At 43.0% G+C, this 22,237-nt stretch overlaps 1 protein-coding gene across 1 annotated transcript in view; it reads left to right on the forward strand.

The window, feature by feature from the left end:
• The window catches only part of CHMP2A (charged multivesicular body protein 2A), a 153,090-nt gene that overhangs the window by 61,576 nt on the left and 69,277 nt on the right, over positions 1-22,237 (forward strand). The window contains exon 3 of the mRNA XM_078654818.1: positions 12,246-12,425. Coding sequence (XP_078510944.1) covers positions 12,246-12,425 — 180 coding nt within the window. The remainder of the gene's footprint in view (positions 1-12,245; positions 12,426-22,237) is intronic.

A 22,237-nucleotide genomic window follows, 5' to 3' on the forward strand; every position in this document is an offset into this window, starting at 1 on the left:
CTTCGATCAAAAGGTAAAATCTCTGGTGGAACAGGTCACCCACCCCACCCCCATCGAGGAGCGAAAATCCTTAGTCACTTGGCAGAACTTTGCCGCCATCTCAGAGGTTGATCTCCTCAAATGCATCCGCAAAACCAAACCCTCCAACCATTCCTCTGACCCCATTCCCAGTGGCATCGCCATTGATTTTCTATACTAACACTCTCTCCTACTGGACCAGGCTAGTCAATCTCTTCCTCAGTCAAGGATCCCTCCCAATTATCCTCAAAACAGGACAGGTTACCCCCCTTAAAAAAAAAAAACCCTCTGCAGATGCAAATGACCCCAATAACTTCACCAATTTCCCTTTTCTTTCAAAGATCACAGAAAAATGTGTTGCAAAACTACTCTCCCAACACATTATGGACAATAATCTCCTCGACATGTTCCAGTCAGGCTTTATTCAAAACTGCAGCACTGAAACAACCCTGCTGCAAGTGATCGATGATGCGCTGCATATTCTCGATTCGGGGGAATCGTGCCTTCTGATTCTTCCTGACCTCTCTGCAGCTTTTGACACTGTTAATCACAACACCCTCCTAAACATTCTTCAACAGAGAATGGGCGTGGAAGGCACAGTACTCAAATGGTTTGCCTCTTTCCTCTCAGACAGATCCCAAATGATCAAGATTGCAAATAGTCTCTCGTCTCCACTGTTGGTTGGTCAAGGCGTCCCTCAAGGTTCTATCCTTGCTCCCACTCTTTTCAATCTCTATCTGGAACCACTAGGGAACCTTCTAAGCAAATCTAGAATCCTCTACCATCTCTATGCGGATGACACCCAAATCTACCTCAAGGTGTCTTCCCCTCATGATCTCTCACTGCTCAGCTCTACTCTCAACACTATTCACAACTGGATGCTAGTTCACCAACTCATTCTCAATCCCTCCAAAACGGAATTCCTCCTCATATCTAGCTCTCTCTCTCCGCCTCCTGTTCAAGCTTGGATGGATCAATCAAATCTACTCCACAGTAAACCCATCATTGTGGACTGCGCTAAATCCTTAGGTGTCATACTTGAAAAAAGACTCCACCTAATCTCACACATCAACTCCATGGCCAAGAGCGCACGTTATCAACTGCGACTTTTATGGGGGATTTGTCGGTTCTTCCCGGAGAATGACCTAAAAACCTTGGTCCAATCGCTAGTTCTCTCCAGACTTGACTATTGTAATTCTCTTCTGACTGGCCTTCCCAAATCTCACCTCTCCCCCCACAAATCCGTCCTCCATTCAGCTGCTCGCTTCATTTCAGGGTCCAAACGAAGTGACCACATCACTCCTATCCTGTCTTCTCTCCGATGGCTTCCCATCGAGGCTAGCGCTATCTACAAAACAGCATGCATCACCCACAAAGCTTTGCACTCTTCCTCCCCTCGCTATCTGGCGAATAAACGGAAACTGTCTGTAGGCTCAAGACCTTCTCGGAATGCGGAAAAGTTCCTTCTTGAGTCCCCCTCCTTCAAAAGAGAAAAATTGTTGGCACAATCTTTCTCAGGTAATGCGTTGAGAACCTGGAACTCGCTTCCTCCTTCGCTCCGTGCAATCACCTCCATCCAGATCTTCAAAGCGGACCTCAAATCTCGTTTATTCCAAAGACACTTTCAGAACTAATTCCCTCCTTCTCAGACCCCGCCAGGAAGTTCTTTAGTCATTATAAATTTGTCACATATGTTTATATTTTTGCTTGTACATCCTGTGCTTGCTGCGTTTGAAATTGTGTCCCTCTTGCCTGCGTTGTTTTGATTCTATGGCCTGCTATTGTGCGCCAGGAAGTTCTTTAGTCATTGTAAAATTTGTCATATTTTTTCTTACTTTTGCTTGTACAGTCTGTTCATGCTGTGTTTGAGATTGTGTGCCTTTTGCCTGCGTTGCCTCGACTCTATGGCATGCTATTTTTTTTGTTCTATTCCTGCAACAGTTCTCTCATGTAACGTAACTGGTTCTATTGTACAGTGCTCTGACACCTTCGGGTAAAGTCCGCGCTTTATAAAAATGCATTAAATAAATAAATAAAGGACCTTGTTCGGGGTCCCATCGCTTCCATTCAAACTGTAGGTCCTATCTTACTGTCATCCCTCTGGGTATCACTTTCACTCGACTAGCAGTTGGAATTATTTTTCCAGCTGTCTGATTGTGAGACATCCATTCTAGTAGATTCCGAAGATTCCAAGAACTTCTCCAAGTTGCTAGGCTGATAAAAATATTTATTCTTTCCACGGAGTAATTCGCTTAGCTGCAGGTTCCAAGAAATGATAGTGCCATTTCCAAAGCACTGGGTTTGAGGCCAGAAATTGTTTGTTTTATGTTCTTTTCCTGAAGAAAAGCAGTCTGTGGATACGAGATCCTTGTATAATGTTATATTATTAATAAAATGCACAAATACTTGTTAAAGGTGTGCTAGTTCTTGATTAAACAGTGGAAAACCAGGAAAATCAGGTTAGTTAACCTCAATACGGACACGTTTTTATACATTTCCAGAATGCAATATTTTTTGTGAGAAAATGGATCTCCCTAGGAAGGAGGTTCCAAATTTCACTTGCCAGGAAAAAGAATGAATGATTGCCAGGCCAGGCGCTGGTGTATTTGACAGTGTGCACAAGATTAACAAATTTAGAGATGAGAGTATACGCAAAGGATTATATGGAACCAGGCGATGCTGCAGATAAGAAGGTTCTTAAACATGAAAGGCTCAGTTGCAGGTGCATAAAATTTGAACATTAGAATGCTTGGACACAGGAACCCGATACATCTTCTTAAGACTTCCGGAAATAAAGTAGTGAGTATGAAGGTGGAGAATGAGGTGAACGGCATACTTTTGGGTAAACTGAAGCTGCCAGATAACCGAGGTTGGTAGACCCAAATAGAAAGAGTAACAGTAACGAAGATAAGTTGACTACTTGCACTACTGTGTGTGGTTTAGCTGCTCGGAGAAGGGGGACTGCTTTCCTCTGAATATGAAGTAGCATTAAGCACCTAGTAGTGAGTTTGTTGACCTGAGTGACAAAAGATAATTAGTTTAAAAGACTATTTCTAAATTCTGTGCTGAAGGTCCCTATTCTGACAGCTGATAGACAAAAGACAAGATTGAGGAAGAAGCACCACAGTGCAGCACCATTTGGTTTTAAAGATTTATGCTGGAGTTGAAGGTGCACATACTATCTCCAAACCTGGATTGGACAACCCCAATGTAGTTCCTCATGTACAAAATTCACCCAAGTGTTGTCAGACTTGGACATTAGGAAGAAACTGAGGTATCTTATGAAGTTGGCTACAGGGTAACTGCCCTGATTCAACAGAAATGTTCTACGAGAGCAGTCAGAGTGGACTCTCTGGGGCAAAAGTCTGAAGAAATATTGAAACGAAGGAAGGTACCCTGCTTGGCATCTGTTGGTGATAACAAAACTTCCATGGACGAATCCTTCAAAGTTTGTCTGTAAAAGTCGTGAAACGTGAGTATCATGTGAGAAAGTAGCAAAAGCTGCGCTAAGATCAAGTAAGCAAAGTGTGGCCTGACCACCTTGATGAGCAATGTAAAAGAATGGGCTATACTTTTTCACCACTATTAGACCTGGCACCATTGGCGTGGGTCTCCCTTCCATTTTTACTGTTGCCTCATGTATTTGTGCTGGTGTTAGATGCTTTGGGCACTGTGCCACTGCTATCCAGTGCCACAGTGCAAGTGCTCCCTTTTGTACATTGATGTATTAATCAGTGGTTCCATGTTTGGCTATTTGGTTTACTTGTCAGATCCTAGTCTAGTGCACTGAGTGTGCCCAGGGTGTGTAAATCCAAATGCTGCTGGTGGGCCTGCTGCACTGGTTGTGCCACCCACAGAAGCAGCCTTGTAAAATGTGTCTAAGGTCTGCCATTGCAGAGCCTGCGTGCAGTCAGGTAGTGTCATGCTGACTGGGCAAGTGCACCCACTTCCCAGTCCCTAAACCTTCCCTTTTCTTCATATCAGTCACCCCTATGGTAGGCCCAAGAGCAAGGTGCATTGTAAGGATAAGGTAGGACAAGCCCTGGTGTGTGTGGCATGTCCTAATAGTGAATTACATTTCATTTTATAATCCCAACTGTCTCAGAGAACATGGTAGAAATTCGAGTTTAGTATGCCTGAACTCGGAATAATAAAATACATCTTTTAGTAAAGTTTATTTTAATATTCTGTGTTTGCAAATACCACTTTTAAAAAGTAGGGATTTGCTTGTCTAACCATTCAAACCTGCCTCTGCTAGGTTGTGTTTTCCTATGTCTGGTTTTGTGAGTGATGGGGCTGGGGAATTCCAGGAGACAGGCTGAGTCACCCGGTGGTGAATAGAGCGATCTGCATCTAGATGGGAGGGAGGAGTTGCACCTGAACCTTGAATAGGGCTGTGCCTGCCTTCCACAATGCTGGCTCCGCCCCCTGGGGAGCGGCTGATGTCTCTGCCCTGCACACTGAAAGAAGAGAAGGAGTCCTGTAAACAAAGTGCTCCAGGACTGTACTTGCCTTCCACAATGCTGGCTCCACCTCCTGTGGAGCGTCTGATATGCCTGCCCTGCAATGTGAAAGGAAAGAAGAAGTCTGGTAAACCGAGTGCTTCAGAACTGGTTTGGACTGGGCAAAGGCCCCTCTCGCCTCAGAGAACAAAGGATTTTGGGGTATAAATATTGGGACCCTGATCCCATGAAATTATATCACTTTTGGACTACAAGAAGAAACCTTTATCGAGGAGAGGAACCTGAAGAAACTGAGGAGAGACTATTCCCAAGCTGAAGTGCTGCTTGGGGGATTGGCCTGCAGTGGTTGCCTTACTGCCAAAGGAAGGAGAAAGGAACTTTGTGTACTTTGCTTTCAACTTGTGAAGGATCTCCAAGGGCTTGGAAGAGACCTTGCCTCCTGCTCAAGTCTCGGGGACAACAGACTTCATCCCTCCCAGCTCCCCAGAGTTCTTTTGGAAGTGCCTGCTGCTGTTTTGGGCCTTCTGAGGAACTGCGTGTCACAAGGAACTGGAAGCGCGACTCAACAAGAAGAAGCGTATTGCCTTCGCTGCGCCTGCCATCGCAACTCCGAAGGAGGGTGTCACCACTGGAACTGTCGCACTGCACCGCATCGGAGAGAAGCGTGCCGCAACGAAGAGTAAGCGTGTCGCTGCTGCCGTCGCAACTCCGAAGGAGGGTGTCGCCGCTGCAACTGTCGCATTGCACCGCATCGACCAAGAGCACCTCGCATCCCCGAGAAGCGTGCCGCTGTCAGACCCTCTGCCTTCGCATCTTGGATGTCGCTGTTGTAGTTGTCGCATCAAGCGGAAATTTCACGCATCGTGGGAGAAGAGCATCGCCGCTGGACCTGTTGTCGTCGCATCGTAAGGGTGTCGCCGCTGCAGTCAACGCATCGAACTGAGAACTTCTCACATCCCTGAGAAGCATGCCGTCTCTGGAAGATCTTCACGTCTTTATTACTTTGTATCTGAACTTTGCCGCATTTCCCATCGCTGCGACATTGCTTGTCGTGGAAGCGCAACGTAAGGTACATTGACGCAGAGTGTCGCATCTAAGAACTCAACTGAACTAAGCTTAAATCTACCATCTTAAATTAATCATAGTGTGTATTTTTGTCGTTTATGGTCTTGTGGTAACTCTATAAAGTCTGCTTATTTTTTATATAAAACCTGTGTGGTGTCCATTTCTAGTGTTGTCACTGGGTTACTGTATGTGGTCACAACTGGTTAACTTACAACGCCTCTGCAGTAAAGCCCTTCTGCTCGTGCCAAGCTACCAAGGGGGTGAGCAGGGGTTATTTTAGGAGTGTAATCCCCTTATCCTGACTTAGTCTTAGTACACTTGTCACTGATATGTCCGAGCAAACCATAATTGCGGTCACCTGAAGACTCCATGTCAACATTTAATGGTTGCCGGCTCCAGCACTCGGGAGCTTGATACCATACTCTGTATTGAACTGGAGCGGCGCAAGGTCCAAATATTACGCACAAGAAGTAACCAGGACTTGAATCGATAAGGAGACGTTTACAACTGACTGATAACTGACGCCGCGTAGATCGGAACCCCAATCTGCTTAAAGTGAATGCTGATAAAACAGAGGTGCTGGTGATCAGCAACAAAGAGGATCCCTGGAGCGATCTGTACTGGCCCCCTGAGTTGGGAACCACCCCGTCTCCTGGTGCTGTAGTAAAAAGCCTAGGGCTAAGGATCGACGCGGATCTCTCGATGGGCCCGCAAGTCTCTGCTGTCGTCGGATCTTGCATTGGTGTGTTGAGGCACCTTCGAAAGCTAGTCCCCATCTTATCTGCCTCCACCCTGCAATCGATTGTATCCGCCACAGTCATTTCGAGACTTGACTATGGCAATGCCCTATATCTTGGCCTGCCACAGAAGTTGTTGAGGAAGCTGCAGGTCATTCAGAACGATGCAGCCAGGCTGATCCACTCTTTGCCTAGAAACTCGCACGCAACCCCCCTGCTTCAGAAGCTACACTGGCTCCCAATGAAATTCAGAGTCCAGTTTAAGTGTCTCTGCATGGCCCATAAGGCACTCTTTGGGAATGCCCCAGAGTATATCAAACAACGTTTGAGGAGGTACGTTCCCGGAAGATCCTTGCGTTCAGGAACAACCTCTAATCTGATTCAACCTAGGTTCAAACTAAAGGAGGCAGGGCTCTGTCTGTGCTTCTCCCACAACTGTGGAATGAGCTTCCGCCCACCTTGAAGGAAGAATCACAGCTATTACCCTTCAGAAAGAAACTAAAAACTCATCTTTTTAGAAAGGCCTTTATGATGGTTTAGGCGGTAATACAGCTGTAGGTTTCTTTGGGCATCAGTGTGTTATGTTCTTCTTGTTAAGCGCTTAGAGACCGGCGGTGATAGGCGCTATACAAATATTCCATAACATAACATAACAATGTGGGTTGGAAGTATCCCCACATTTCAAATTTCGTCATTTGAAGGATATAGCCTTGAGGAAGTCGCGGGATCACGCCCCTTTAGCGACAAAACACTTATTGGCTTTGGCTGTTGAAACTGAGACACAAGACGTCGAAAAATAAAAACCTGAAAATATGAACCTAAAGGAATTGTTCACATTTATGTTGTATGATGATAAGGTAACAATGTGTTCTTAATCACAATAGGGAAACCCATCTTACTACTTGACGTGTGCTGGGGAGTGAAGTAGATTGTGTATAGAGCTTGGGCTTTGTTTTGCGGAGTCTAGTGGTTTTCCATACCCTACAGCACCGACTATATACCTGTTTCAAACTCTATACAATTATGGGATTCTACCTAGAGGCGCCATAATCCTATACTAAAAACCACATACTTGAAGATTTATCTAGAGGAGAGGGTCCATATTTGTCACAAGTACCTACCTGTGCCAACTAGAGACCCCCAAATCTAACAACCACCATAATGATCTACCTTCCATGCTGGTGGTGGAGGGGTTAGGTCAAGATTGCTCTTAGTGCATGTGGCTTCATTGGATGCCTGAAGCACAATCTTTGTGCCCTCCGAAATCACAGAGGTGAACAGAAAGACTGGCCAGTCAAGTCTGGTAGGGAGAATTCCAAGAAGGACAAATAGTTGAAGTGTTCTACATTCTAAGGGCGTCCTGACATCCTAAAGTTTGTACTTAAGGTCGGTCATCCAAATCCAATTTCTTGAATACATCTTTGTGAGGGTTTGGACAATCTGTTTAAACTGGTCTTCAAATGCACGTTTCTGAACATTCCGACATTTATTGAAAGGATGCAGAGTCTGTGCTTATAGTTTTAATTTCAACAGCTGTTTCTACATTGCTAAACAGGCAATAGATCTTTTTATGCCCTCTCTGAGTCCAGATTTACTTCCCCCATTTTAGAGGGTGATCACGTTTCTTTGACTGTGCTTTGATTTTCGTCTAATTGAAGAGTAGTTGCCGTAATCTCTAGCGAGACCTGCTCCGTCAGAATCCACAGTAGAAAAGGCATGTCAGGAGACAGATGAGGAATAAAAGGGCCAATCCAAGGGAGGTTAGAGGGGTGCCTACACAAAGAAGGACTTCAAAACTGCTAGCATAATTAATGTGTCAGCTGGAGGACAACAAATGTGTGCCTCCATCCAAGATAATGAGACTGCTTCAGGGAACGTCAGCACAATCCGCATCCAAGAAGTGAAGTAGACTGCTCAGGCTGTGCTGTCTACAGATATGTGCAAGGGCAGGACAGTGCCTACACAGGTATATTGCCTATTGTAGGGGTACTTGCACAGCTAAACTGATGGGTTGTGCACAGAGTGATACAAGGCAGCAGCAACCTTTCAAAGAAAGTGGGACAAATGTCCCTAAATCCACCCTGAAAGGGAACGCTGTGTGGCTATGTGGTCCTGTTCAGCTCTGTGCATGCACATTGTCAGCCATGTAGCCTACTGCGAATAACCAAACTGCACAGTGGTAGCACCTAGCTGAGCCTTCTGTCAAAGATAAACATTGATTTGGGAAGCATTACGTACTAACATGATTCCTTCCTTGCCATGAGCAACCTGAGACAGCTGATCAGTAGTAGTGGCCTTGTGCTCAGTATAGGAGACCCTATTGCCATTCACTGTCTCCGAGCAGACTCATGGCCAGTACTTCGCTTATGTTCTTGATGTTGAAGGTCAGGTAGGCGGTCTGTCAATGTAAGAAGTAGCAACCAGCAGTGCAGGAGCAAATTTTGCCCAGGTCAGTGGCTTTGTCGGAAGCAGGATTATGGGACCTGTTATCTCTCTAGTTGTACTACTATCAACCTCAACTCTATGTGGCCTGATACCATGCAGCAGAGCTTCCTATACCGTTTCCTATTAGAGAAGACCTGCCAGCTGTCATCATGGTTCTGTATGGGCAGTGGCATTAAGCAGGATGGCCAGAGGCTTAATGGGTGTCAACAATCTTTAAGGAAGCCAAGACAATTTCCTCCAATGTTTGGGTGGTAAAGCAGAATTATTTTAGGTGGTAGTATATGTTTGACGTACTAGGAGTCATATGGTACTTGAACTCAATATCCTGTCACTATTAATAATTTCGAGAGTACAAAGGGTTTGGTAATGATTACAAACTATAGGGGAGTTGCAAAGAACATGACGAAAACAAATACAAAAATACTTATTTCTCGTGCTTTGAACAAAGTACTTGTTAAATTAATGGTTAGATATAGGAAATCACTAAGTACTTCTGAGTTATTTCCCCTAGAGTCTAGTATATTGTTGGACCCTACATCGCTACTATTATATCACAAGACACTGAATCATTAAAGATATGCTATATAATTAAGTCAAGAGTTAATTAAAGAAACTTAGTACAACTTATGTAAAGAAATTACAAATACATAATAAAGGGGGACTTGAAGGGCTAAGTACTCCCAAGATGATTTAGGGCTTGATTTGGAGTTTGGCGGATGGGTACTTCACAAACATGACCGATATTCCATCTGCCTTAGGATATTTTATTATATTTACCACGGAATAAGCCAGGTAACAATGCCACAAGACAGGAAGGGCCAGATTGAGAGTGAATGACTTCCTCACAGCCCCCTTCCAGATTGTCAGAGGAACCCGCTAGAGCTGTCCCCGATCACTATTGCTTTTCATCATTGTAGTGGACCCTTTGGTCCAACAGTTCCAAGAGCGTCATTTATACTGTGGCTTACGGTTTAGACATTGGTCCACTTTTAATTTCCATGTATGCAGACAATCTATATTTCATTTCCTTCGAAATCCTGCCATACACTTGCCCTCAATTATCCGAGACATATTAAACATAGATGCCTTTCTAGATTGTCCATTAACTGGAGTAAATCTGAGCTAATCCCTCTTACCGACGCCACAGTGCCCTGTCAACTGGAGTCCAGCTTAATGTGGTGTGATGATTCCCCACAATACCTCGGTATTCTTCTGCACCAACAGAAAGAAATGTGATACGTTTAAATTATTTCCTTGCAATTGCCAAACTTACCACTCAAATTGAGCATTCGATCAGGCTGCCGTTGTCAGTGGCTGGAAGTATCGCCATAATCAAAATGGTGGTACTTCCTTGCTTCTTAGATCTGTTTTTTAATATCCCGATCCCACTGATTAATAGTTTTTTTGCCACACTCAAAGGTCTACTGCGCCACTTGGTCTGGGTTGGTCGGCGGCCTTGGATCTGATGGGAGACACTTACGCTCCCATACGTAAGTGCTGGCTTTTGAGTACTGGATATACATTTATATTTTTGGTGGCGCAATGTCACCTCTCCTATTATTGGTACTACATAGATGCTAGAATACCATATCTGATAAAAGAGCGAGACCTGGTGTGAGACACCCTCCATCCCCCCTCTGCCATTATGCCACTAGGCCACACGAGAGACCTCACTGACATTCAAACACTTTATACCTCTTGCTGGGCCTGGTTAAAGTTATGCAGATACTTGGAAGGTGGGCTGCTCAACCCACCAGAATTGCCCCTGGCCCACAATCCTTGACTGTCATTGACCCAGGGACAACTGGTTCAACGCAGTCCAAGGAATCCTCATATTCATACTATTAGTGACCTTTTCCCGGATGGCCATGACATAACACACAAGACTGCTCTGGCTGTCTCCGGTGACACCACCCACGAGGGCCTTTTTGTCCTTCGAGGAATACAGGACACATTACACAATAGAATACCAACCTTCCCAATGGAACCTGAAGATTTCCTACCACTGACATTGGTGATCACGCCTTCTGACGGGTCCCACCTGGTATCCTGTCTATACCAAACTTGCTTAGCTTCAAAATCCGTGGGAGTTGAGTGAGCTCCAAGGCATGGGACCGAGACTTGGGACACCCACTCACAGACCACATTTGGAGTTTTTGCTGCATACAAACCAAACTGATTTCTCCCAATCGCACAGATAAACTGCTCGATTACAAGTTCCTTTACAGAGCATATACGACACGATTAAGCTTGGCGAAAATCGACCCCACACGCTCACATAACTGTCTGAAATGCAATGTGGACCGTGCACACATCATGCACCTTGCATGGACTTGCACTGCTATTCACACCTACTGGGCACAGATTCAAACCTCGCTTTCAGTAATTACCTAGTTCCCCGATAAACCTAATCCTTTACTAGCCCTACTGGGACATGCTAAGCCTCTCCCATCTGCTTTTAGACGTTTCATTGCATTTGCACTATTGCTAGCCAACCGCCATATAGCCATGTGCTGGAGCAGCGACCGAATGGCCACCAAGGACGATTGGTTGAAAGATGACCTATCGCGAATCCATCGGAGAAACTTCTGCTACGTTGCAACCTCGACTTCCAGGCCAAGGCATTTGGCAACCCTTACTTGCTGATTTGTTAACTTAAAACAGTGACATTACCGATGGTAATGCTAGCTGAATCCGGGGCCCTTGCTCACACCGCATCCTGCATAAGAACACTTCAATGCTTCTGCCCTGCAATCCTGCTCCTCCTTATTTCACACTCAACCATGCCACCGTCGGCTCCCATGGCTATTTTTATTCGCTTTCTACCCCGTTCATTGTTATTGTCCACTGTGAGGGGTTACTCCTTCTTTATACTAGAAATTGTGCTTTGCATGTAAGAACATATTTGTATTGTTGTTTTTCTTGGATACAAAATGAAAAATAAAGTTAAAAAATATATATACCTGTCTGATGTTCTAATGAGCAGTGCATGTTTTGCAGAGTTCGAGTGAAAAGAACTGAATACTTCCTGAACCATTTCTTGCTAGTTAGTTCTTTTCATGTGCCAAGGTAATATTTATTTGTTTCTTCAAAGCCTATATTACCTTGCATAGTTAGTAATGCTGTATTATGTAGCCTGTATGTCAGGTCGTGCTAAGACATATCCTTTCTTTGTGCTTGTTAGTTTACTCTGGTAGAATGAATTCTCTAGTGTCCAAATGTAGTTGAAAGAACAATCGTTGACCATTTGAGCTGCTACAAGCCATTCCAAACACTGTTTGTTGGTTCACCATCCTCTGGATTCCTAACACGGCAACCACTGCTCAGCGTGTCTACCAAATGAACACCTTTGTTTTATTTTTATTTTTAAATATTGCTGTGCAGAGTGGGAATACAACCACTGTCTGGTTTAGGGGTTGCCTTCATTCCTGTATTAGGCTATATGAATCGGATGTGTGCCTTACCATGTCCTGATAGATTTGCTGCATCAATAACACTTTCTTTTTGGTCTCCATAGGATGCAGTTAAAATCATGGCCAAAGACTTGGTGCGAACTCGCCGCTATGTGAAGAAGTTTATTATGATGAGGGCGAACATCCAAGCTGTGTCTCTGAAGATTCAGACACTGAAGTCTAATAATTCCATGGCACAGGCAATGAAAGGAGTCACCAAGGCCATGGCAACGATGAACAGACAGGTACAAGATCAAGAGAATATACTTGTGAAGCGTCATCTGACTACTTTCCTTAACAGCCTCCTACCCTGCTGACCATCCTTAGGACCCACCATTCTTCCAAGAAGCTCTTTCAGTTAGTTACTCTTTTAACTTAGTTAAATGTTCCTGCAAGACATCCTTGTGGTAGTCCGCTACTACTATCGCATACACTGTTGGAGCCCTTAGGATTTGTGTTTTCCCCAATACATGAGGGTGACCCTGGATCATTTTTCTGGAAAGGGCTGGGTGGGTCCCATACGCTACTTTATAATACTCCAATGTCCTTCATTGTAGACCAGTCCTTTGCATTTTGCTGACTTGAATCCGTAGACCACAATGCTGTTATTGGAGGAGGGGGGCACTTGTTTGACCTCAAATGATTTTTCCCAGGTATACCACCCTGTTTCAAATCTGGAGAGTTCACCTTCTCTTGAAGGTACATACCTTTCACACTGCAATTGTATATTACATACATTTGGTAATGTTTTTACCATCCAGATCTCTCTTTGAATTTTCGGGATTGTGATTTAGAGGAATTCAGTGACTTTTGTCCTACTACTGTACAAGTGTGATTATTCCACCAAATCATGGGTATACATTCTGTTTTCTTAATAACAGCTAATCTTTATTTAGTGTAGTTACTACCGAAGCATATTTAAAAAATAAACTGCATTCCCTTCATAAGTATCCACGTCCAAACTTGTGGCCTTCAACAACGCAATTTAAACAAACCCAAAATGTTCTTTTCACATATATCAAAACCATTCCAACTTCTTCACCCAAGTCTGAATCCTAACAGACGATCGAAGCCTGTTTATGAAACTAATTGAACACATTCAAATTAATTCCTGATATTTTTAAATAATGACCATGAAAACTATGAAACATTTTCAGTATAAAAACAAATTCCCAAATATACTTACCCCAATATTTTCTGTATCTTCTTAGAACACCCTTTAGCTGCACAAAAACAGCTCCGAGCTCCACATAACTTTGCAAGTGAATTCCCGTTTGGAAAGAAAACATGACCTTCTTTTAACTGTGTTCATCATATAACATGAAGACACCTCAGTTGAGAAGGGCTGACACTGTTTTGCATCTGTAATATGTATAGTGACTTTTGAAAATGAGCTTGCTGAAAGTATATGGTTTATTTAAAAATTAATCTGCATAGTGCTAATGGACTGCTTGCATGTTAAACAGTAAAGGAGATGATTATCCGAAATCTGTGTTTGATTTTAACTGTTCTGTATAGATAGAAGGGTAAAAATGACTAATTTTCTTTTTTCCAATGGGAGTTTTGACTATGCTAACCTAACTTCCAGCATGCTAAAACATTCAATAAACGTGTGAAAAGCACATTTATTAAAACATGAGTGCACACACCAGGAATACTTATGCATAGCATTAACCTATCCTTCCTGTGGTGTTCTTGTAATTTCAGGATCCAGTATGAGAATCCAGCTTATTTCAGAGCGAAACAATCTGTCAACCTGTTTAGGCCACAATTAGGGTTGTATGACTCAACAACGCAGGGAATTACGTTGTATGACTCAACAACGCAGGGAAATACTTTGCATGTCTTTACCACATTTTTTTTTACCCCGCATTTTTTAGCATTTATATGCATTTACAATGTATGCCTTTACCACACATTGTTTATATATTTATTTATGTAAAGAATGTATTTGTGGGGGGGGGGACTCCCCACACCGCCACACTTACCTTAAATGCTCGGTAATGGCATGCGTTTTAAAAGTATATGCGTTATAAAAACATGCATGGTAAAAAATGCATGGTAAAGGTACAATGTGGTAAAAACCACTTTATAAAGGCTGTTCCCTACAAGTAGTTGCAACAGGATCACGCAGCAGTCACCAGCTCAGCTAGGATGGGGCCCACAAAAAAATCAGCGAGCCGAAAAGATCCAGCAAAGCCAAAAGACCAGGATCATATGCAAGAAGAAGACCAGATAGCTTCTTTCTTCCCAGTTATAGTCTTCAGCCCCAGCCTTTGAAAGTCCGGTGATATGTTGAAGTAGAGTTTTACCTGGCCGCTTAAAGCAGTACATTTTCCAAAATCAGGTAATTCAGTGAGGCCTTTTCACACTTTGGCAGGCATTCCCCCAAATTTGGCATCCCCAATCTTTTCTGAGCAATGAGCAACATTTCCATGTCAGGCACAAACGAAAATATTTGCATACGTTGATTAAATAACTGATGCATGCTCTAGAACTATAGTGAACGTGATATCCATAAATAATACACATTTACAGAGATGAAACCTATTTTGTATGGCCATTTGATGGTAAACTGAATTTTAACATACAATGTAGTCCATTAACGGTGATCAAAATCTGATTTAAAGATCAATCAGGCACGGATCACTTCTATCGTTTTCCACAGTGAATTTTAAAGATCATTGGGCCACTAAATCTGCTGAAAATTGGATGGAGTCAGAGTTGTTTAAAAGAGAACTGCCAGCTCTCCCCATGTATATTCGGAAACTTTGTTGTCAAATGATGCACTATGAAGCCCATTAGGAGAAACATATTGGCCCACCCTTGTTTTATTTGAAAATCAAATCTACAAAGAGATTTAGAGGTCTTCTCCTAAAGAACATTTGGGAAATGTCATAATAAATGTTATATTTGGGGTTATGCTAGCAACGATATTTAAAGCAAAACCAAAGGGGATGATGGACGGAGTGTTGAACATTGCAAACACTCACCCCCAGTCAACTGATCTGGGTTTAATCAATCATCATTCTTTAGCTCACTCCGCCACCCCAGTTCAGACATGGCCATATGCAAATCAGTCTGACCCTGTGCCTCATGGGAACAGTCCAGCCCGAACTACCAAGCCATGTCATCTCTGGACCGGAAACAAGCATCCTGGTACCGGTTTCAGGTTTATAACACTCATCAGCCAGGCTATCTTGACTCCAGTGGCAAAGCGAGCAAGGGACCCACGTCCAACTTAGGGCGAACAAAGCAAAATCAAAAGGGATGATGGACGGAGTGTTGACCATTGCACCCCCCCAGTCAACTGTTCTGGGTTTATTCCATTATAATTCTTTAGCTCACTCCGCCACCCCAGTTTAGACATGACCATATGCAAATCAGTCTGACCCTGTGCCTCATGGGAACGATATTTAAAACCTAGTAGGATTAAAAGATCGATTTACATAAGGGTTGGAATTCTCCCCAAGGAACATCTAATAAAAATACTAATAAATGTTACATTTTAATAATATTATGTTAGAGGCATGTGAGCTGTAGATCACATGCTTTGCATACTCCTGCCATCTAGTGTTGGGTCCGGACGTTTGCAAGTTGTTTTTCTTCGAAGAAGTCGTTCCAGTCACGACGTAGGTGACTCCTCCTTTCGGTGATGGTGACTCCATTGTTAGATTGTGTTTTTTCCACCATCGGCTTTGGACGTGAATTGCTGCGCTCTGGTTCGAAACTGTTTTCGGTTTCCCTCGGTGTGCAATCCACTTACCCTAGATGGTATTGTCATGTATTCACTTTTCTCTGCGTATCGTGTTGAATACAAAAACTTTTTTATCAGGAAACTCTTGTAAGGCCGTTGGGCCTACCCGTGTCGGTCCACTTTGCAGTTGATGGAACAGACTCCATTTAAATTCTGCCCTGCCATGCAAAGTTCCCGTGCACCTACTCACACCAAGTGTGCAACTTGTGCTTCTCTCCGGAGGCGTGTAAATCTTTCAGTTCGAAGAAAACTCTTTGCGACCGTCTGGCTAGATGTCTCAACATGCAGAGACAACACACCGGTTCCATTCCTGGCCTCTTCGGAGAAGATTCCGAACAAGAGAGCTGGCGTTGCACTAGGGCAGAGGAAGAACAGGACGATTCTATATCCGTCTCTGAATCCGACCCCGATGTGGATGAAGGGATTCTGCAAGGTGAGCGTATCCTGAGTACCGAACCTCCCTTGCCCCGTAGTCCTACTCTGATGAAGAAAAAGGCTCTGGTCCCACCCCGCCGTCCGTCTCGGCAGCGAAACACATGTTTAAGCCTTCTGGCTCGGGAAGGAGCCGTCCACACTTGGGCACCGAGCCGAAACCTTCATATTCAAAGCCGAAACCAGTCTCCGGCCCAACTCCTTCGACAAGAAACCTTGTTTGGATCCGAAATCTTTGGCACCGAAGACACCGACACCGAAAACTTTTACACCGAAACATAAAGTTGCTTCGCTCACAGGAGCCCCGTTTCGGTGCCCCGCCTTCGAAACCAGACCTAAAACAAAAAGAACTTAATGTTAATCCAAAGGGGCAGATTGCAACCAAATTACCACATAAACGCAAATCTGAGTCATAGGACACTTATCACATCCCTTTAAAAAGGAAACATGTTGGTACTAACCCTTCTCCTTCTCCTCCCCCATCACCTCCTTCCCCACAAACACCGCATTTACTAATTACTCCTACTAATTTGCCACAAACACCTGATGATCAGGTTGATGAAGATGGGGGCAATGGGGGGCAATGATCCTTCACCTGCAGACCCCTGTAAGGATTATAATAGGGATTCTCCCACAGAATGATCCGGACCTTTTTCCTACCAAGCCTTCTCAATCAGATGATAATGTAGGCTATATTGAGCTGCTAAGTAGAGTTGCTGAATATCATGGGGTACAATTACATATGGAGTCCCTAGAGGAGGATTTTCTCTTTGAAACCTGTTGTATTCTCTACACTTATGTATTACTGTATCCCTTTAAGTCTTACATTCCATTTCCCTGATGTCATCTCCCACTGTATTCTCTCCAGTCAGTTAGCTCTCTGCTTTCTGATGGGACCACCAGTTATTCTCTGTAGTGCACAATAAATACTTTATATCTCCTTATTGACAACATCTCTTCATTTACAACACATGGCGACGATGAGCAGAGTGAGCTGAAGCACTACAGAGGGAGAAGACCTCCACTGGTGAGAAAAGGACCACGCAAGTTTGAAAATTAAATTTGAAATTGAAAGATGTAACAAGAAAAAACTGTGGCCAAGAGAAGAAAATATCGCCTCCCAAGACAAGGAACCAAAACTACAAAAGAAGAAGTGCCTATTCTTATCACAGCAACAGGTGACTTGCAGAAACTTTTAGACTCCACCTGCTTCAAAAGACTATTGTTGACATTACTCGAGGAAAATTTTAACAACAAACTGTAACCAGCGAGTATTTTGACGACAATCAGTGTCCAACTCTAACAAGAATCTAACCACAACAGAAGAAACAAGAATCCGAACCAAGACAGAAACTGTGAACTTAGACGTCTTATGCAGTTAAAAGAAAACGTAACTGTGAGTAGGAGTTCTTTTAAAAAAAATTTGACCGCAGCTCGACAAGCATAGTAAAACATGTATTACTCTTAGCGTTTTTTAAAATTTGACTCGAGCAAAGAAACGCTTGAAATCAGCTGTGGCTTGAGCAAAAGAAAAGCATTTTTTGAAATACGACTCGAGCAGGGAAACACGAGCCTACTCACAGTTAGAATCTTCAGGACGACATATTCAGAATTGAGCCATCGGAAGAAGAAGCGAGCAAGCGTCACAACAGGAAGCGGCGATGACATAACGACGCTGCGTAATGACGCTACGTAGCGGCCATCTTGAGACAATATTTCGTAACTAAGCAACGCGTTTAACCAGAACAACGCGTCTTGCAGAGACTCTGCGTCCATGTGAAAGAACACGATTTTTATTCAAAACTCGGTGAGTTTAGCTACAGGAAGCGCTACTGTTCACAACGAATATCCCATGGTAAAACAGTATTATATAGGAAGTGTACACAATATTGTATAAACTACAAATGCACACAGCATTGTATAAACTACAAAACTAATTTCTCTGTTAAACGACACTTAGCACAATTAACAACGAACCCTTGACTTATATATATATACTGTATCTTGAGACATTAAAGCACAAGGCCTACTAGAGATGAAAATCTAGGGTATTGTGAATACTCTGGTAACATCCATCCAGATCTTCACATATAAGGATACTAACCACTGGTACACACTTATAGTGACGCCTACACTATAACAGAAAAAGAGATTAGTTAGCAAGATGGAGAATCTGAATGTAATTGTACCTCCTATGTTCCTGCAAACAACTGGCGATCCACCCATTGAGTGGGATGAATGGATAGACATTTTTGAAAATTATATAGAAGCACTTGATGGGAAGGATTTTAGCGCAACTAGGAAAAAAGCCCTTTTGTTAAGTGCGTTGGGCAAGGAAGGTCAACATTCTTTCAAGTATCTTCCATTAGGACTGAGCCAAGATGGAAGAGCAATAACCAATGTGTATACGGAAGCAAAAGCTCGCATGAAGAAGCAATATGCAAAAGAAGTAAATATTGTCATGGCAAGACATACATTTTACACTCAACCTCAAAGGAATGAGGAATCTGTTGACCAATTTGTAGCTAGGTTACGCGAGTTGTCCATCAAATGTAATTTCGGAGAGATAAGAGACGAAATGATACGTGATCAATTAATAGTACAATGTCGGAATAAAAAGATGCAAGAAAAACTGTGGGCGGTGAAGAACCCTACCTTACAGATGGCTATAGACATAGCGAAAGTAGTTGAAGAATCGAATGCTTGTATGAAGGAGATGGAGAGAAAAGACAACACAAGAGAAAATGTTCAAGGGAATGGAGTTTCCTGTGTTGAGCATGTTGAAGTTGCTGCAGTACACAGGAAAAGTGTAGACATGAGTGACAGAGGTCCAAGGAAATATAACAATGGATTTTCAGGCAATGACAGGAATAGGTTCCAAGGGAGGATGTGTAGCAGATGCGGGAGTACTTTCCATAACTCAGATTTCAGGAAGTGCTTTGCCATCGACCAAATGTGTAGAAAATGTGGAAAGAAAGGACATTTCGCCAAGATGTGCAAGAGTGCAAATGCTGACAAAGTAGCTGTAGTAGAAAACAAAGAAGTCGTAAGAGATATTATTGGTGTTGAAGGTACCAACAAAATATTGTGTTTGGGTGAAGATAGTATGAGTGAAAGTGAGCCTGGTAGAAGAAACAGACCTAAAGCACAATTTCTTATTGATAAAATAGAAGTACAACTGATGGTTGATCCGGGGTCATTGTGGACTATTATCCCCAAAGACATGTACTTAGAAAATTGGAAGGACGTGCAATTATTAGCTAGTGATATTAGTCCCTGTGGGTATCAGGGTGAGAGTATAGATGTGATTGGATTTATGGTATGCACATTGTCATTTAAAGACCGTTCTGCAAAGGGGAAGGTATATGTAGCCAGATCAGGTCCTGCAATTTTAGGGTGGGGGCAACAGTATGACCTCGGTATAATCATCAATCCTAGAGCAACACAACAAGTGATGGTTGTAGATAGTATAACCACAGATTCGATTGTTGACGGGATGAATGGTTTGTTTGATGAACACATTGGAGAACTGAGAGGTTATGTACATAAAATTATACTGCGTGATGATGCCGTACCTATACAACACAAGGTGCGGAAAGTTCCATTTATTGCACGTGAGGAAGTGAAGAGGATGTTGAAGGAGATGATAGACCAAGGAGTGATTGAACAGATCGAAACGTCACCCTGGATTTCTCCCGTAGTTATCACGACCAAATCTGACGGAAAATTCCGTTTTTGTGTGGACCTTCGCACCTTAAATCAGAACATCGTAGTAGACAACTTTCCATTACCGAACATCAACGAGTTGGTTTTGTCACTAAAAGGAGGAAAGTACTTTTCTAAGCTGGATCTTCGCAGCGCGTATCACCAAATAAAGCTACATCAAAACTCCAAGACGTTGACAGCTTTTATAACAACTGAAGGGATTTATCAATTCACACGTATGCCTTTCGGACTGGCTTCTGCAGCCGGAGTATTTCAAAGAATGATGGGAGCTGTACTGAAGGGTGTGAACAACGTAGTGTATTTTCAAGACGATGTTTTAATATTTGGAGAGTCTGTTGAAGAACACAATTTAGTTTTAAAAACTGTTTTAGAAAGGATGGAACAAGCTGGTTTAACTCTAAAGAAAGAGAAATGTAAATTTGCAGTAGAAGAGGTTGAATACCTTGGATATACTTTATCTGTTGATGGGATCAAACCCAAGAGAGACTTATTAGACTCTATCAGGAATGCACCAGCTCCATGTGACAAAGATCAGTTGAGGTCTTTTCTCGGCCTCATCGAGTATTATGCTAAATTTGTAAGAGATTTTGCAGAGAAAACCGAAAAGATTAAGGTGTTGTTGAGGAAAGGATGCAAGTTTGTATGGGGTATGGAACAGGATGAATGTTTTAAAATGATCAAGACTGAAATTTGTGAGGCAGGTATTTTAACACCATTCGACACCAACCGAAAGTCAGTTTTGACGGTAGATGCAAGCGCTGTAGGGGTTGGTGCGGTTTTAGCTCAAGTACATAGTTCTGGACTCAAGACTGTAGCTTTTGCTTCAAGGACGCTCACAACAGCAGAAAGAAACTATTCCATAATTGAGCGAGAAGCTTTAGCTGCAGCGTGGGGTTGTGAGTATTACAGAATGTACTTATGGGGGTTCAAATTTACGTTATTAACTGATCACAAACCCCTAATTAAAATCCTTTCACCTGGTGGAGCTGGCAAAGGCTCTGCAAGGTTAGCCAGACTTGCTGCTAGGATTCAGGAGTATTTGTACACTGTTGAGTATATTCCAGGTTGGAAAAACTGCCAAGCTGATGGGCTTTCTAGACTTCCACTACCTTGGGAGACAGTAGATAAGTTAGGGGTAGAATCACTCAATTCAGAAGGGTCTGTGGCTGCTGTAGATGAGGTAGTAGATATGTGTACTGGAGCAATTAGTAGGAGTTGGTGGAATACATCCATGGCTAAAGATGTGGTGTTGAACGAAGTGAAAGACCTGATTGTGAAGGGTACAAGGAGAGAGAGTTGCTTATCACCTGCACTTCGCCCTTATTTGAAAGTCTTGGAACAATTATCTGTCTTGGACAAAGATGGTTTCATGATTTTGATGGAAGATAAATTTATTCCCCCGCAGGAAGTGAGATTTACTTTATTTAAGTTAGCCCACGAGGGTCACCTAGGGCAGTCCCTCACTAAGAGGAGAGTTAGAGAAAATTTTTGGTGGCCCGGAATGGACTTGGAAATCTCTCAGTGGGTAGAAAAATGTACAGACTGCTTGGAGAGCGAGAAAAGACTTAAAGTTGGCAGTCATGTTGGTTGTGGCTCAATAGTAGACCATGGGTATCCTTGGCACACCATATGTATGGATTTCATTGGCCCATTTTATCAATTGAGTCAAGACATGAAGTTTGGGTTAGTAGTAGTGGATGTTTCTTCAAAGTGGTTAGTAGTCAAATTCATGAAGGAGATTACTACAAGCAGTACAATTTCTGTGTTGAGTGACATTTTTAGAGAGGAAGGTTTTCCGTCTAGAATTATCACTGATAATGGGACGCAATTGACTTCCCAAGAGATGGCAAATTTCTTGGGGAAGTGTGGCATTACACATTCCAGGACCTCACTTTACAATCCCCAGGGAAATGGAATAGTTGAGAGGGCGAACAGGATGGTTAAGGGAGCGATTCAAATGGCGATTTCTTCTAGGACAGATGTGAGAGAATTAGTTAATGACCTGGTTTGGGCCTACAGAACTACAGAAAATGGTGTGACTGGTATGATTCCTTTTAACATCATGAGAGGACGTTCAGCTGGTACTAAATTAGTCACTGCATGGATGAAAGAGTATCTGAACGCTGTCCCTGTTGACCCCAA

Source organism: Lissotriton helveticus, chromosome 7 (genome assembly GCF_964261635.1).
Source record: "Lissotriton helveticus chromosome 7, aLisHel1.1, whole genome shotgun sequence".
NCBI lineage: Eukaryota > Metazoa > Chordata > Amphibia > Caudata > Salamandridae > Lissotriton > Lissotriton helveticus.